The sequence below is a fragment of the Mobula birostris genome, chromosome 4, assembly GCF_030028105.1.
Source record: "Mobula birostris isolate sMobBir1 chromosome 4, sMobBir1.hap1, whole genome shotgun sequence".
NCBI classification, from domain to species: Eukaryota; Metazoa; Chordata; class Chondrichthyes; order Myliobatiformes; family Myliobatidae; genus Mobula; species Mobula birostris.
Genome location: NC_092373.1, coordinates 16,935,996 through 16,954,032, shown reverse-complemented (window position 1 = coordinate 16,954,032; position 18,037 = coordinate 16,935,996). Strand labels below are relative to the sequence as shown.

Here is an 18,037-nt window from a genome sequence, read left to right as displayed (position 1 = left end):
TTTTCTATGTTTCTATGTTTCTGTGTGTCATTTTAGAACTTCAGCAAGTAAGTTGGAAACAATATTTACACACTTATCCACCTCTAGGTTTATTAATCTGAATTCACCTCTGCAGGCATTGTGGCGGGTAACAGCGCAACACTTTCTGTCTCTAATATAGATTTCCAAACAGTATCTTGTTTTAAAAGCAGGAATTCTGAGATAGTTGACATTGTTAAATATTTCCAGGGAGCAAAGTCTCATTAGTGTGTTCCTTGTATGCACCTATCTAAACCCTCTAGGAGATAATTCAGTTGTACTATCCATCCCTCCACCACTGTTCCTTGCACACTAATTTTTATGAAGGGTCTTTGAACTGAAACTTCAGTTCTAGTTTTTGTTCCACAGATGCTACCTGATCTGCTCAGTATTTCTAGAATTTTCCTTTTTTTTACTTTGGAGTTCCAGTATCAGTAGCTATGATTTATTTTCATTTATTGTTGGAGTTGTTATGTAACAGCAGCAATAGACCATATGCTGAGTCAGGTTTTAGTGTTAAAACCACTATCTTTATTAGTATCTACTTAAAATACAGTAACTTAAATGAAATAAACAGAAGTTAACAGTGTTATACGTATATATATGTGTGTGTGTGCGTGCCTCCCAAACAATCAAGCTTAGGAAGAATTCTTAAAGTCTTAAGGTTTAGATTGCAAAGTAGAATAGATGATGGAAGAGAAATTTGTAATCCATGTGGAAGTACGTAGACAGTGTGCAATACAAAGAATCGCAGGTTCCTCGCTGGGTAAACAAAATAACAATCGTCAAAGATCTCGTTCGTTGAGTCATTCTGAAATCCACCAGGTGACAGTCACAGGAGCATCGTCTTTAAGTGATTATCACATAACACCCTGATTCCTGGTAAAGGGCCAATAAAAGTGGATACCCAACAAATCCACACATATGGAATGACAGTCACACATCTGTTGTGCACTGTGTGCCGATAATCAACCCAACCTTTTGAGCATAGGAGAGTTCCAAACCATAGCAGTGACAAGCTGAAGTTCCAAATGCTCGTGTCTCTCTCTCTAAGTCCACAGCAGGCTGCCACAGCCTGTGACTGACGTCATAGTCCCGCCTAACTCAGGCACTCTTAAAGTAACACTCACAGTACAAGCCTGCGTATCTCGTAACAGAGTTCACTGTCACTTCTTTTTTGGAAGAAACTCTCTAGTGGGAGTTCCACCTGTCTCTTTCTACTCTAGTTAATCTCAATGCTTTTTGTTTCCCTTCTTAGAACTTAGAACAGTACAGCCCAGGAACCGGCCCTTCGGCCCACAATGTTGTGCTGAACCATATTTACTTAGTAATCAAATGGCCAACTAAACGAATCCCTTCTGCCTACACAATGTTCATATCCCTCCATTTCTTTCACATTCGTGTGCCTATCTAAATGTCTCTTAAAAGCCCCAAATGTATCTGTCTCTACCACCAGCCCAGGCAGCAAAGTCCTGGCACACACCACGCTCCATGTAAAAATCTTGCCCCTGTTTGTCTTCAGTAAAGTTTGACTCGCTGTCCTCATCTTATCAATGAAATCGCCTTTGTCCTTACCATCCCTGATTTGAGTTTGAAACCTATTTCTCTTCCTCTCTTTCCCAGCTCTGAGGAAGGGTTTATGAGCACACCCGCTAGCTCAGGGTCCCTTCCCTCAGATGCTTCCTGGCTCGCTGAGTACTTCCAGCATTTCTTTTTAAATCTCTTGTATCTGCAGTTATTTGTTTTGTGATTTTCAATCTGACTCAAGCCCAGTCAGTACTTAGTTGGAAGGCTGCCATAGGAACACAAAATGTTCAAAGATCTCAGTCATAGTATATTGTTGCCTGCTCCCACCCTGCCACCCATCATGCCCACCTCCCCACTCCCCAACCCACAGACTCACTCTCATCCTACAGTGGTCATTTTTCATCTTTTATTGCTGCTGTTGCACATATTTATACGACTGCTTGTTTTATTATAATAACGCCGGTAATATTATATACTGTCTTACATAAGCTTGCACCTCGCACTTTATGTCAACCTGCCAATCTTCAGGCCATTACGCTCAGGGACCTGGGCTAATATTATTTTGTGTCTGTATGAGCTGGATTATAATGATGAGAGCTGTGTGTGACTTTATATACAGAGTTTTACACCTTGGCCCCAGTGGAATGATGTTTTGTTTAGCTGTATACATGCGTAAGGTTGGAGGCCGAGTCACTGAATATATTTAAAGCGGAGGTTGATAAGTTTTATATCAGTAAGGGCATCAGAAGTTATGGGGAGAAGGCAGGAGAATGGAGTTGAGGGGTGTAATAAATCAGCAATTAATCAGGCAAAGCAGGCTGAATGGCCTAACTCTGCTCTCAGGTCTTAAGGCCTTGCGGAAAATAAACTTGAACTTGGACTTGTCTATGGTTATGAATCAAGCAAGTGGCATGGATCAGTGACATTCAACACATCTCCAGCAGCAGTCCAAGAAAAAAATATTCGGACAAAAAAAAACCATGGCTGATGAGCTTTCTTGATGTTTGGAGGTGAACAGCCCTTTACTGAGTAAAGCTGGTTGCTGAAGTCTTTAAGGACATCAGTTTTGGCCCCACAAATGGCATCTTCCTGAGGAGGATCTCTCTGAATCGATCTCCAAGCAGGAAGTAGAAGATGGGGTTTATTGCAGAACTGAGGTAAGCAATCGGCCTTGTGAGGGCATATGCAGCCTTTATGCCCCGACGCTTGCAAAACGATAGGTCCTTGCTCATTCTGGAAGCAATACGGACATTTCGCATGATGTGATAAGGGGTAAAGAGTACTGTGAAAATGACTAATGCCAATATTACAAGGCGATGGGGCTTTTCGAGTTTAATGTTCCTTCGGCGTTGAGCACTTAGCTTCTTTAAGCTCCTAGCTGTCTGAATGCAGCAGAACCCCATGACACAGAGTGGGAGGATGAAATCAACGATGGTGAGGAGCAAGCTATAAATAATGCTGTTCGATGCATTCCCCGAACTGGCATAGTCAATGCAAACCACAATATGCTCTTCGTTATCCGTGATGTTCTTCGGGCCAATGAATGTAAACATTGGTATCAGCTCCAAGCTGACGAAGACCCACAGGGTGAAACAGATCACAACCGCCGTCCGCTTTCTCTGGAACCAGTGAAGCGTTGTCGGGTTTCTTACCAGCAGGTAGCGGTCAATGCTGATGCAGGTGAGGTAGAGAACACTCAAGTAGAGGTTAGAGTTGAGGAAGTATCGATTAAACTTACAGCAAATTTCACCATAGAACCATTGACTCTCATTTGCGTACTGGACAACAAACATGGGAAGAGTGAAAATAAATAGCAGGTCAGTGATGGAGAGGAAGAAAAGGTATATGTTACTGCACTTCCAATTCTTCAGGCAGAAGATATAACCACTTATCACAATGACATTCCCGATGAGCCCCACAATGAACTCGATACTGTACATTGTCGTGAGGTAGAACCTTTCCACGTCTTTGTTGATGTCCACACAATCCCCATCATTTGCCTGGAAAATACAAAGAAGGAAAAGAGTTAGCTGAAGGAATGTGCATAAACTGGCAAGGAGAACACAGTTTAAAGAGCTTTCAAAAGATTAGATTAGATTATGAGGACACTCAGTCCTCGTTTATTGTCACCTAGAAATGCATGCATTAGAAAATGGTACAAAGTTCCTCCAGAATGATATCACAGAAACACAAGACAAACCAAGACTAAAACTGACAAAATCACTTAATTATAACATATAGTTACAACAGGTGCAAAGCAATATCGTAATTTGATAAAGAGCAGACCAAGGGCACGGTAAAAAAAAGTCTCAAAGTTCAGATAGCCTCATCATCTCACGCAGACGGTAGAAGGGAGAAACTCTCCCTGCCATGAACCTCCAAGTGCCGCAAACTTGCCGATGCCACACCATTGGAAGCACCCGACTGCAGCGGACTCTGAGTCCGTCCGAAAACTTCGAGCCTCCAACCAGCCCTCCGACACCGAGCACCGAGGGCCATCCTCTGCCGAGTGCTTCGACCCCGCCCTGGCCGACGAGCAACAAGCAAAGCCGAGGACTCGGGGCCAGAGATTCTGGATCACACAGTAGCAAAGCAGGCATTTCAGAAGTTTCGCCAGATGTTCCTCCGTGCTCTCATGTCTGTCTCCATCAAATCAGGATTGTGCACGGCATCCTACTTGACAGATAACAGATATCACCACCGGAGTGGCCGCTGCGAGCTGCGTCGCACTGCCATCTTCTCCTCACGATGTGTTGGCAAGGGAGGAGCAGAAGAGATTCACGAAAATAATTCCAGGATTGAAAGGTTTAACCTATGAGGAGCCTTTGATGGTTCTAGGCCTGTATTTCTTGGAGTTTAGAAGAAGGAGCGGGATCTTATTGAAGCCTGTCGAACAGGGAAAGGCCTAGATAGAGTGGATGTGGAGAGGATGTTCCCTATAGTGCGGGAGTCTAGGACCGGAGGGCACAGCATCAAAATAGAAAGACTGTCCCTTTGGAACAGGAGTCAGAAAGAATTTCTTTTGTCAGAGAGTGGTGTATTGCTACAGACAAAGAAGGCTGAGTCATGGGGAATTCAAAGCAGAGCTTGATAAGTTCTTAATTAGTCAGGGTGTCAAAGGCTATGGGGAGAAGGCAGGAGAATGGGGTTGAGAGGGATAATAAATCAGCCATGATAGAAAGGTGAAGCAGATTCAATGGGATGAATTGCCTAATTGTGCTCCTATCTCTTATGGTCTTATGGTCTTAAAAGAGAAGTCGGCTGCTTTTATAAGACTGTTGAACGCTGTCCTAGTATAATAACTGGGACTTTTGAACTCACAATCTACCTGTGATTTGATCTACCTATGATTTGAATAGTATACAATTCTGTATCTTGGTACATGTGACAAAAATAAACCAATACCAATATTTGCCAGGACTTTAAATTGAACATCTTTGCTCTTGTTCGAGATCATTCTCTGGAACAATTAGCATGCCGATGTGAATGTTGATTTAATGTCTTATTCAAAAGGCATTAAAAAGAATAATCAAAATCCTTATCAACACCAGAGACAGTTTTCTGATTAATTTTTGATTCGTGCTCAGTAACATATTTTAATTGGAAATGGAGTCTAAATGAATCATTGAAATATAATGGTCAACACAATGAAATGATAATACACAGCACATGCAGAAATGCAGATAACAGCTTAATTAATTTAGCTACTGGTCTTGAAATTATTACTTCAATAGAGATTGAGGCTGAGGATTTAAAAGATCTGCAGTGAGAAGCTATGTTTGGACCTAGATACTGCATGTTATGTCAGTCCCTTGTCTGGAGAGAGAGGAGAGTGGGATGATCTAGGCAAGGGTCACGTATAAGAAATACTTGTTCTTTACATTTCATATTCTTCATTATTATCTGCACCTTCACCTGTTTACTGCAGAATTCTGGAGAATTCCCTTTTTATTGGAAGGACATCACTAAGCTGGGAAGAGCGCATGGATGATTTATGACGATTCTGCCAGGACTTGAGAGCTCAAGTTAGAGGGGAGAGGTTGGGCAAGCTAGGACTATAGTCCCTAGAATGTCCTGGTTTGAGGGGTGAATTAAGTCATGAACTGCCAGGGGTCCAAATGTACAAAATGTGTGGATACAGGTACATTCTCCTGAGTGAACTCACAAACCTGTGCACACTCCGTTGGGAGAAAAGTTTCAGTCCCAAATGACCTATGTGACGCCGTAATTGTCTCCCTGTACAAGGACAAAGGGAAGAAATTGGAATTGCTCAAACTGCGGAGGGATTACCCTGCTGTTCACCACCGGGAACATCCTCACCAGAATCTCTTGGACAGAATCATCCCTACCACTGCCGAAGGCTTCCTCACCACGAATCAGTGCGGATTCAGAGCGAACAGAGGGACTTCCGACATGATCTTTGTCCTGTGCCGGATACAGGAGAGGTGTCATGATCAGAACACAGGGCTGTACATGGCATTCAAAGACCTGACCAAGGCATTTAATACAGTCACTTATGATGGTCTCTGGAAGATTCTGTCGAAGCCCTGCTGCCCTCTGAAATTCCTCACTGGTCAGGTTAAACACAACAGTGACCTGTCTGACATATTTCCCATCAGTACCAGCGTGAAACAAGGCTGTGTTTCGGCGCCAACGCTCTTTGCCATCTTTTTCAGAATGATGCTTTGGGAAGCAAAAGAGACCACAGCGGAGAGCATCTACATTCGATTCCGCACTGATGGAAAAATCTTCAATGTACGCTGCCTTCTCACCAGAACAAAAACCATACAAGAGCCCATTCTCAAGCTGCTACATGCAGATGACTCTGCTTTTCTCATGCACACAGAGGACGTGCTACAAGCTGCAGTCACAGTTCACCAAGCTTATAAAGGCTTTTGGGTTAATGGTCAGTCTGAGGAAAACAATGATCCTTCATTAGAAGCATCCTTGAGGTGTTTACAGCCCAACTCAGATCACCATTTTTTTTATTAAATGCAATCCTGAACAATAACCAGATCAGAAATGCTGATCAGGTCAACTAGTTCCCAAAGAGAACTCTGATAATCCAATCAGATGGTTCACTGCTGCTCAGCGATAGAACACAAAAAAATCATATGTAAAAGTAAAAAATAGTAGAAATACTGGAGTCATGATGATCATGATGAAGTCGACTGGAAAGAGGCATTTATACACATGTTGTCTTCCATAATTCAAAGAGTTTGAAGGATAAGGTTGCAGGGTGACAAAACGTGACAGGAGCACTTGGAACTAAAAACTAATCCCTACCGGGAGAAAACAGCACCTGTTCTTTCCACACTGTTCTCCAGCAGTTAAAGGACTAAGTCCAGCCGGAACATAACTCACAAGTGCTCTTGAAAGTCAGGTATTAACCCTACCTACCAACAACCAAGCATTGCCATCCTGATAGTTTATGAAGAAGCATGTGACTTCTCTCCCAGAGATGATAGGTGTTTGTGCACTTGATTCTTGAAGGCTTGGACTCCATCGTCACAGATCTTTCCAACCACAGCATCTGGAAGGCTGTTCCAAATTCTGATGGCACAGTGATGGAAGCTTCTATCCACTGTGTAGGTTCTCGCATCAGGCATAGAAACAACATGAGCAGGCATAGATAAACTTGATCGTGTGGTGCGCTGTCTCTCATAAGGTGAAGGCAGCATGGAGCGAAGGTCTGCAGGGCTGTGGCTGGTGTGCATTTTGTATAGCACAGTAGCCACAGCAACCTGTCGCCTAAGGTGTAAGCTACTGATGGCCTTCTTCTCATGAGCTATGGCTTCATCTACACCTATAATCTTGAGAGCCTTTCTTTGAAAGGAATCAAGCTGGCTGAGGACACTCTGTGAGGCATTCATCCATGATAAGCAGGCATACTCCATAATACTTCGTACTTGGGCTTTGTAAACCGTGGCTCTGCCCTCTTTGTCTAGTTTGGATGTTACTTTCTGCAGAGCTCCAAGCCTTTGTCCAGCCTTGTTTGAAATAATGCAAAGGCTTTTATCCCACACTAACTTGCTGTCAATATTAACACCAAGGATTACTAGCTCCTTCTATAAATCCAGCTTGCAGTTCCCAAAATACAGGTCGGGGCTAGATGGATTCCTCTTCCTAGACATCACCATCACCTTGCACTTAGTAGGCTCAAAGGTGACATTCCAGTCGTCTGCCCAGGCTTTCATTCTGTCAAGATCCCTATTCAGGCCTGCTGCCACGGTATTACTCTCTCCTGCTCTAATTGGTGCAAACAGTGTGGAGTCATCAGCGTACAGGTATAGCTCGTTACTGCATGTGTCAACCAAGTCGTCGATGAAGATGGAAAACAGAAGTGGCCCAAGTATTGAACCCTGTGGTACAGATGCATTGATGGTTGAAGTCAGAAGCCTGACCAGAAATAACAACTTTGATGGTCCGTCCATGAAGGCAGCTCTTCAGCCATCTAAGCAGCTTTCCCGATACTCTTTTGGATCTCAGCTTAACACAGAGCCCATTATGCCAGACCTTGTCAAATACTCCTTTGATATCCAGGGCTATGACACACATTTCTCCACCTTTGTCCAAGAAGGTGTTCCACATTTGAGATAAGGTGGTGAGGAGATCAATTGTACTGTGATCAGGTCTAAGTCCATACTGCCTACTTGAAATTCAGTTGTTACGGAGTAGGTAGTTCTGAACTTGTTTGTGGACTGCTGCTTCCATTACCTTGCTGATGACAGCGAGGAAGCATATGGGGCGGTAATTTGTAGGATCAGCTCTGGAATCCCACTTGTGTACTGGTGTTACTGATGCTATTTTCCATTGTTCTGGGAATACACCACTTGAGAAGCATAGCTGGAAGAGGCAGCAGAGGGGACTTGCAAGTTCTGCCCTGCATTCCTTTAAGACACTAGTTGGAATCTGGTCAGGGCCAGATGCTTTATCAGGCTGAAGCTGTTGCATAATTTTGATGACCCCCTCTCACCACAGTTGAGCTGTTCAGCTACCTGAGCAGCATCTTATCTCCAATGACGTAAGGGATGTTGACAATTGACTTGCCAGAGCTAGTAGTGCCTTTGGGCGCCTCCAGAAACATATGTGGAAGAACTGCCAGCAGAGTTTGTCCACAAAAATCCAGGTGTACAGGGCTGCCGTTGTCACAACACTGCTATATGGCTCTGAAGCCTGGGTCTTGTACCGCAAGCAAATCCGGTGGCTCGAGCGCTTCCAACAGCACTACCTCCTCTCCATCATGGGTGTCACCTGGCAGGATCATGTCTCCACCAACGAGGTCCTCAAGAAGCTCAACTTCCAAACATTGAAGCCACTTTGCTGCTTAAGCAGCTCCTCTGGTAAGGCCACGTGTCTCGCCTGGACAACTCCGGGTTACCGAAAGCAATACTCTACGGTGAACTCTCTCAGGGCAACAGAGATCATGGTGCCCTGTGCATGAGGTACAAAGACCATCTTAAGCAGCAGCTCCCTCAGGCAAACATCAAGGTCAATGAGTGGCAGCAATTGGCTTGTGACATATTCAGAATTGGCTTCTATAGTTACCGACGATTGTACCGTCGCTCCTGAGGACTCCGCCTCCCTCCTGATCCTTGCAAGTGAAGAATTAGCCATCGAATAGGATGAAGTCCTGATGAAGATTCTCAGTCCAAACATCAGCTCATTTTTTATCTCCATAAATGCTGCCTGACCTGCCGAGTTCCTCCAGCATTTTGTGTGTGTGTTTCTCTGGACCTCCAGTATCTGTGGAATTTCTTACACTTATAGACCATAAGACATAAGAACAGCATTAGGCCATCCAGCCCATCAAGTCTGCTCCACCATTCTATCATGGCTGATCCCATATCCCACTCAACCCCATCTACCTGCCTTCTTGCCACATCCTTTGATGCTCTGACTGATCAGGAAATGATCACTTCTGTTTAAATATACCCACGGTCTTGGCCTCCACTGCAGTCTATAGACTCCCCACTCTCCGGCTAAAAAAAAATCCTCCTCATCTCTGTTCAAAAAGGTCACTCCTCAATTTTGAGGCTGTGCCCTCTAGTTCTGGATATCCTCATCAGAGGAAACATCCTCTCCACCTCCATTCTATCTAGTTCTTTCAACATTCGATAGGTTTCAATGAAATCCCCACCCATTCTTCTAAATTCTAATGCATGCAGACCCAAAGCTGCCAAATGCTCCTATGTTAACCCATTCCTTCCCAGAATCATCCTTGTGAGCCTCCTCTGGACTCCCCACTGACAACACATCCTTCTTAAGATATGGGGCCCAAAGCTGTTGACAGTACTCCAAGTGTGACCTGACTAGTCTCTTATAAAATCTCAGCATTATCTCCTTCTTTTTATATTCTATTCCCCTTGAAATAAATACCAAGATTGTATTTACCTTCTTTATCACAGACTCAGCCTGTAAATTAACCTTCTGGGAGTCTTGCACGAGGACTCCTAAGTCTCTCATTAAAACACAATTTCTTTTTCCTGGGGAAGGTGAAGTAAAAACTGAAAGACATGGGTTTAAGTTGAGAAGTAAAAGGTTTCAAAGGGACCTGAATGGCAACGTCTTCATGCAGATGTGGAGTGCATCTGGGATGAGCTGCCAGAGGAGGTGGGTCAAAGTAAACGTTATTATCAAAGTATATATATGTCACTATATACAACCCTGTGATTGAGGCAGGTACAATAGCAAAATGTGAAAGACATTTGGATTAGTACATAGATAGGAGAGATTTAGAGGGATATGGACCAAACACAAGCAAATGGGACGAACTGGGAGGACACCATGGTTGACACGGACGAGATGGCATTAGCACCTGTTTCTATGCTGTATTAGACCATAACTTTCTAAAAACCTCTCCTTCTCCTTCTTACTCTTACGTTTTTATGACATTCCTTAAATACTACCTCTTTATCTAGGATCTTGATCAGTTGCCTTAATGATGACACCTTACATGCATCACTATAGAACCGGAAGTGGTCGTGGTTATTGATTCTCTGGAAACTCACCCAGCCCAGACAAAGAATGGTACTAAACTCTAGGGGGGCAGCCAAACAACTGATCATGCAATATAGCCGCCAAAAAGATTACGGTGGTAGCAAGTAATAATGATTTGAATGCTATGATATCTGGACCTGGCACATCTCTGCCCCAGAGATGAACACTTTACTGCCTCCTCAGTGGGAAGAAAGAGGTAATCTGAGTCGATTTTGAGATAGCTTCTGGGGTATGGAAGGTTTGGAGTATTTGGGAAGGAGCATAAAATGGAACTATTTTTTATTTATTGAGATACAGCAACCCCCTAAGCCATGATGCCCAGCAAACCGCTGATTTAATCACAGGACAATTTATAATGATCAATTAACGTATCAACCATATGACCTTGAACTGTGGGAGGAAACCGGAGCAGCTGGTGGAAACCCACACAGTCACACAGAGGATGTACAAACTCCTGACAAGCCGTGGCGGGAACTGAACCCGTGTCACCTGTACTGTAATGCATTGTGCTAACCACGAGGCTCCTGTGCCGCTATGTGGGAGGAGCAGCAGCACAACAATTCGGAGTCTTCAATATTGATCCAACATGCTTGTTTGTATCGAGCTATCCGGGCTTATGCGGGAAAATGGAGAGCATTGAGCTTCTGGGTTTTTGGAGCAGCTGAATTGGTTAATTGCTGTTTAACAAGAGTGACTAATTATTTAGAGTTGCTTGTGTTTTTTTCTTGAATGACTTGCTCTTTATAATGCAGTCTCCTGGTGCCTCCTTTTTAAGCTTAAGTTCGTTTTGATAGTTTAGGGTATTCTGTGTTACATGTAATATTTAAGCAGATGCCTGATTAATGCTAATCGTGGGCCCTAGTTTTGAGAATGTTATGTCTCGCGGCGTCGCTCGGCCGAGCCACTGATGTTCTGTTGGAATTCTTATGAATAAACTTTAGACACTATTTCTAATTTGCAGTTTGTTCTCACAATTGCATGAGAATTCTGTTTTCCTCTGACATCCCCAAAGTAAATTAACTACAATACACTCAGTGACCACCTAATAAAGTGGCCACTGAGTATATGTTCATTGTCTTCTGCTGCAGTTGCCCATCAGAGATGCTCTTCTGCATAAGGCTGTTGTAACACGTGGTTATTTGAGTTACGGTCACCTGCCTGCCTGAACCAGTCTGGCCATTTTGCTCTGGTCTTTCTCATTTTCAAGGCATATTTGCTCTGAGAACAGCCACTCACTGGGTTTTCTTTTGTTTTTTGCACCATTCTCGGTAAACTCTAGATATGGTTGTGCATGAAAATCCCAGGAGATCGGCAGCTTCTGCGATACTCAAATCACCCCGTCAGGCACCAACAAATATTCCACTATCAAAGTCATTGAGATCACATTTATTCCTCATTCTGATGTTTGGTCTGAACCACAACTGAACCTCTTGACCATGTCCATATGCTTTTATGTATTGAGTTTCTGTCACATGATTGGCTGATTAGCTATTTGCATTAATGAGCAGGTATACAGGTGTACCTAATAAAGTGGCCAGTCCAAATTCAGTCAAAGGTGTATTCGTTCAACCTGAATGCAATTTTGCGATCACAGGATACTGCAGGTTACTTAGAACGTAACTGCTCAGTTGCGAAGGAGCTGGAATTATTGCATATCGTTGTTGTGTTATCACCTAGACTTTCTGTATACTGTTGTGCCGATGCAGTGTGCAGCGTGAAATGCTTGTCTTGGACATTTTTATTGTGATCACAAGACCCTGTTGGACACAGGTAATGTAAAATATTGCAAGTTTGGTTCACTGGTCCATTGGAAGACTAATGGCGAGGGAACTGTGTTGCCTTGTTTGTAGCAAGGAGATGGCACTCCTGCTGTGGGTTGCCTGTTGCATTTGCCAGGGGAGGAGATGCCGAAGGCAGTGTGGGAGAGAGCAGAGGCCTCTGTAAGGCATGCTGGAATCCATACTGGGTTGGGGGCCCGCCAGTGTTTGCTCAGAGTGACCCTCCAGTGTTTGCTCGGTGGAAAAACATAAGAACATAAGAAATAGGAGCAGGAGTAGGCCATCCGGCCCATCGAGCCTGCCCTATCATTCAATAAGATCATGTCCGTAAACTCAGCTCCATCTACCTGCCTTTTCCCAATTACCCTTAATTTCCTTACTATGTAAAAACCTATCTAACTGTTTCTTAAATATATTTAGTGAGGAAGCCTCAACTGCTTCCCTGGGCAGAGAATTCCACAGATTCACCACTCTCTGGGAAAAACAGTTTCTCCTCATCTCCATCCTAAATCTTCTCCCCTAAATCTTGAGGCAATGTCCCCTAGTTCTAGTCTCACCTGCCAATGGAAACAACTTTCCTACTTCTATCTTACCTATCCCTTTCAAAATTTTGTATATTTCTATAAGATCCCCTCTCATTCTTCTGAACTCCAGAGAGTATAGTTCCAGGTGACACAATCTCTCCTCATAGGTTAACCCCTTCTCCCTGGAATCAACCTGGTGAACTTCCTCTGCACTGCCTCCAAAGCCAGTATATCCTTCCTCAACTATGGTGACCAGATCTGCACACAGTACTCCAGGTGCGGCCTCACCAATACCCTGTATAGTTGCAGCATGACCTCCCTGCTCTTGAATTCAATCCCTCTAGCAATGAAGGCCAACATTCCGTTTGCCTTCTTAATAACCTGTTTTACCCGCAAGCCAACTCCTTGCGATTCATGCACATGCACTGACAAGTCCCTCTGCACAACAGCATGCTGCAGTCTTTCACCATTTAAATAATAATCTGCTCTCCTATTATTCCTTCCAAAGTGGATGCTCTCACATTTACCAAAGTTGTATTCCATCTGCCAGACGTTGGCCCACTCACTTAACCTATCTATATCCCTCTGCAGACTCTCCATATCTTCTGTACAATTTGCTTTTTCACTCAATTTTGCTACGCTACACTCAGTCCCCTCTTCTAAATTATCCATGTAAATGGTAAACAGCTGTGGGCCCAGCACCAACCCCTGCAGCACCCCACTCACCACTGACTGCCACCTGGAGAAACACCTATTTATATTAACTCTCTGCCTTCTATCGGTTAACCAATCCACTATCCATGCCAATACATTTCCTCTGACTCAATGCATCCATATCTTACTTATAAGTCTCTTGTGTGGTAGCTTATCGAATGCCTTCTGGAAATCCAAGTATACGACATCCACCTGCTCCCCTCTATCAACTGCACTCATTATGTCCTCAAAGAACTCCAGTAAGTTTGTCAAACAGGACCTGCCCTTTGTGAATCCATGCTGCGTCTGTCTAACGGAACCACTCCTTTCTAAATGTTTCGCTATTTCTTCCCTAATGACAGCTTCAAGCATTTTCTTGACTGCGGATGTTAAGCTAACTGGCCTATAGTTGCCTGTCTTTTGCCTACATCCTTTTTTAAAAAGTGGCATGACATTTACTATCTTCCAATCCGCCGGGACCTGCCCAGAGTCTGGAGAGTTCTGATAAGTGATTACCAACGCGTCTACTATAACCTCCGCCAATTCCTTCAGCACCCTGGGATGCATCCTATCAGGACCAGCGGACTTATCTACCTTCAGGGCCTCTAGTTTGCTCATCACTATCTCTTTAGTGATGGAAAACAAGCTGGACCAAGACAATTTACCATCAATCTACAGGGCACGCTAGACAGGGATTGGGCTATATTATGATATTCTTTATGTTTTTTCCTGCTGTGGTAACTATATGTGCTATTTGAGCTATGCACTATGTGCAATGTGCTTTGTGCAGTGTGCTGCATGCCGTTGATAATGTGCTTTGCAACTTGTTCCCAGAGGAATGTTGTTTCATTTGGCTATATTTATGTATGTTTGAATGAAAATTAAATTTGAACTTGAGCTTGAATTTATGCGGAGTAGCTTACAGAATCTGGCAGGGTTGTTCAGCTGGGAGCCGAAATGGTCTCAGTGGACTGAATGGTTTTTGTCTGTGAAATAATAAATTGAATAAAGTTGGAATTAAAATGCCATGCAATCACAAGTTTGAGGTGCGATCAGGAAGGAAATACACCAAAATCCCCAGCAGTTATGTATGAGAAGGAGCAGCAATCTGATAACCTCACATAAAGTAGCTTGTGGTGATTATCAGTGCAACCAATGAAACAGCAAACTTCTGCTTTTCAAATAATTTTAACATGTGCTGTATTACAGCAATGTATTTTGCAAACTCCGGTTAAAAGTTGCCCATTTGCAGATCCTCGATTTCTCCCCAATCCATTCTCTCTTGGGAATGATAAACAATTATGCCACGCTCTACAGCTCACTAGTAGGGCGGCACAGTGGTGTAGTGGTTAGCACAACACTTCACAGTGCCAGCAGCCTGGGATCAATTGCCACCACTGCCTGTAAGGGGTTTGTGTGTTCTCCCTGGTCATTCTGGTTTCCTCCCACAATCCAAAGACTTATTGCTTGGTAGGTCTTGTACTGTTTGGGCAGCATGGCTCAATGGGCCATTCTGTGCTGTACGTGAGATTGATAGTGACCATATTGCTGGCCCAATTACAATCCTTCAAGAATAGACTATCTGTTCGTTATCACAGAGCTGTTTGTGAGTGTATACTTGTGATCACTTTATTAGGTACACCTGCACACCTGCTTATTAATGCAAATAACCAATCTCAACCAATCATGTGGCAGGAACTCAATGCATAAAAGCATGTGGACATGGTCAAGAGGTTCAAGAGTTGTTGTTCAGATGGGGTGGTTTGAGTATCTGAGAAACTGCTGATCTCTTGGGATTTTCATGCACAACAGTCTCTACCGTTTAGAAAGAATGGTACAAAAAGCAAAAAATAAACATCCCGTTCTGTGGACAAAAGCGACTTGTTTGTGAGAGGGATCAGGGGAGAGTGGCTAACACATTCAATGCACAATACATTGAAGCGTATGGGCTACAGCAGTGGAAGATCACGAAAACATTTCACACTCAGTGGCCACTATTTAGGTACAGGAGGCATGCAGTACTGTGGCAACTGAGTAGATATTGCAACAGTGACATGCTTACAAATGGCATACGACTGAAAAATGCTTTGAGACATTCTGAGGTTATCAGATATATGAGATACCTGGAATACTTGGTAGGGCTCTGAAAACCTGTCCCAGTCAACTGGCGGGGGTGTTCAAAAGCATTTTCAATCTCTCGTGGCTACAGTTAGAAGTTCCCCCTGCTTCAAAAGGGCACCAATTTTACCAGTATCTAAGACAAGCAGGGCAAAGTACCTTAACAGCTATTGCACTCACATCTACAGTAATAAAGTGCTTTGAGAGGTTGGTTATGGCTAGAATCAACTCCTGCCTCAGCACGTACCTGGACCCACTGCAATTTGCCTTTCACCACAATATGTTGTGATCTCACTGGCTCTCCAGGAGGCCTTACATCACCCAGACAATATTAATATCTATGTCAGGATGCTGCTTATTGATTACAGCTCAGCATTTAACACCATCATTCCTACAGTTCTGTTCGAAAAGCCCCAGAATCTGGGCCTCTGTACCTTGATGGTAGTAGGTCAAAGAGATTATGGGATAGGTGGTAGAGATCCCCAGTAATACTTTGGTCTCTTCCTATGCAGTGCTCCTGGTAAATACCTCTTGGGCAATAGGTGTGTAGTTTTCAGCCAGGATATCTGCGACTAGTGGAATGGATGCTAAAGGTTCAAACCCCATCAAGGGAGCTTGACAGTTTGAATCCAGTAATTTAAAACAAAGTGGACAGCAGGAAAACAGTCCCCGAAAAAAATGGATTAACATGGCCTTGTTTGTTAATACACTTTCGGGTGGGTACCTGGTCTACGTGTGGTTGTGGCCCTATATTCGTGCGATTAGTTCTTTGCTGACATTTAAAGGAGCTTAAACACATGTAAACACGCAAACCTGGTCTAGTCATCAGTGCTCGAACACTCAAGTGCTGAATATTTAAAATAATACCTTTTGAAGTAAACTGTGGAACAAGAAGCTTTCAAGGAAAACTTACCAAAGATGGGGTAAAAATGAAATAATGGCAAAGGGAGAGCAATTATTTCAGTAGACCAAGTTCAAATTCAAGTATATTATCATTCAATTGTACACCTATATAAAGTTAAACGAAACAATATCCCTTAGGGTCCAGGAGTCACATACACAGCACATATAGTTATGATCCAGCACATACAGTCACAAAATAATATTAACTGAACTTCAAATATTTTAACGAGCTGGTTGAGAATGATGCATCTTAAATTAAACACAATCAGCTGGCATCTTTCAAGAGATATTTATTCCTGCTGTTTTACACAGTTTCTTCATTTCAATAACTTGACAATATCTTTCAAATCTTTCTTGCAATAGGTGGATTAGCAAACTCGTGTAAACAAAAGAAAAAGAGGAAACAGAAATATTCACTTACCATAACTATGATTTGAAAGCAAGCAACACTAGATTAAATATTCCGAAGAATCTTATGTAATGCTTCCTTTGAAAGAATCACTTGGACAATTAACGTAACAATTCCTAATGAGCCAAAGTGTATACACAGAAATAGCACCAGCTATTTGCTTTAATAGTTTTGATATGGAGGTGACGTTTCGACAACCAATGTGGCCCCTCCTCTCAAATGAATTTGGAAGCCAGGAGGAAGAAGTGCAGGTTTCCCAAGTTTGAAATTTAACAGTGAAGTAAGATGTTTAGTTGTCAGAAAAAAAAGTTTCAGTTAACAGAAGACCTTCAGCTCATAAAGTCCATCTTAACACCATCTTCTGATGGTGTGTTTTTAGCAGGGGTGAAGCCTCTTATTTGCAGTTACTTTCTACACACTTGAAACTGTTGTTTTTTAACCTAATTGTCTGAAAGTGGGAGATAAAAATTTGAGCTATTTTTGAAGAAAACAGGATGGAAATGTGATAAGAGATTGGGGAACCAGGTCAAGAAGACACTTGCATTTACACAAGACCTTTCATGATGTCAAGATATCAGAGTTATAGAACAATACAGCACAAAATATTCTTTCTGTCCATCTGATCTTTATCAAACTATTATTCTGCCTGGTACCATCAACCTACATAGTCCATGAGCCAGGACCCCAAATTTGGGCCACCGGTACCATCTGGGGGGAATAATTCTTATAGTGATTTTTGGCAAGGTATACACCCCCAGTGCTATGTGATAGCATTGCAGCAGTGGTAGCTTTCTGTGAGGGGGACTGGGAGTTGCACCTCTATGCTATAAGAACCATGATCCCATGGTGATTTGCCTATGATAAGATGAATTATGCCAGGTACCTGTCCACTTACTTTGCACAGGTGATGAACTTCCCAGAGAAAAATCCTTCTGTATATGAGGCCTTCAAGACAGGCCAATTCTCAGTGCAGCTGTCAAGTAACAATCCCTTTGGGCAGATCCCTGTGGACCAGGCTATTGCAGCCACAGTGAACAAAGACACACAGACTCCTGGAGGCACATCAC

General features: G+C 43.1%; 1 protein-coding gene across 1 annotated transcript; it reads right to left on the bottom strand.

The window, feature by feature from the left end:
- Positions 1-526: 526 nt before the first annotated feature.
- On the bottom strand, positions 527-17,139 carry LOC140195853 (succinate receptor 1-like). Its single transcript, XM_072254490.1, has 2 exons — positions 16,983-17,139; positions 527-3,545 (listed from the first exon to the last, which is right to left on the bottom strand). The coding sequence occupies exons 1-2, from the start codon at positions 16,983-16,985 to the stop codon at positions 2,568-2,570; spliced, it is 981 nt and encodes a 326-aa protein (XP_072110591.1). The 5' UTR covers positions 16,986-17,139; the 3' UTR covers positions 527-2,567.
- Positions 17,140-18,037: the final 898 nt, after the last annotated feature.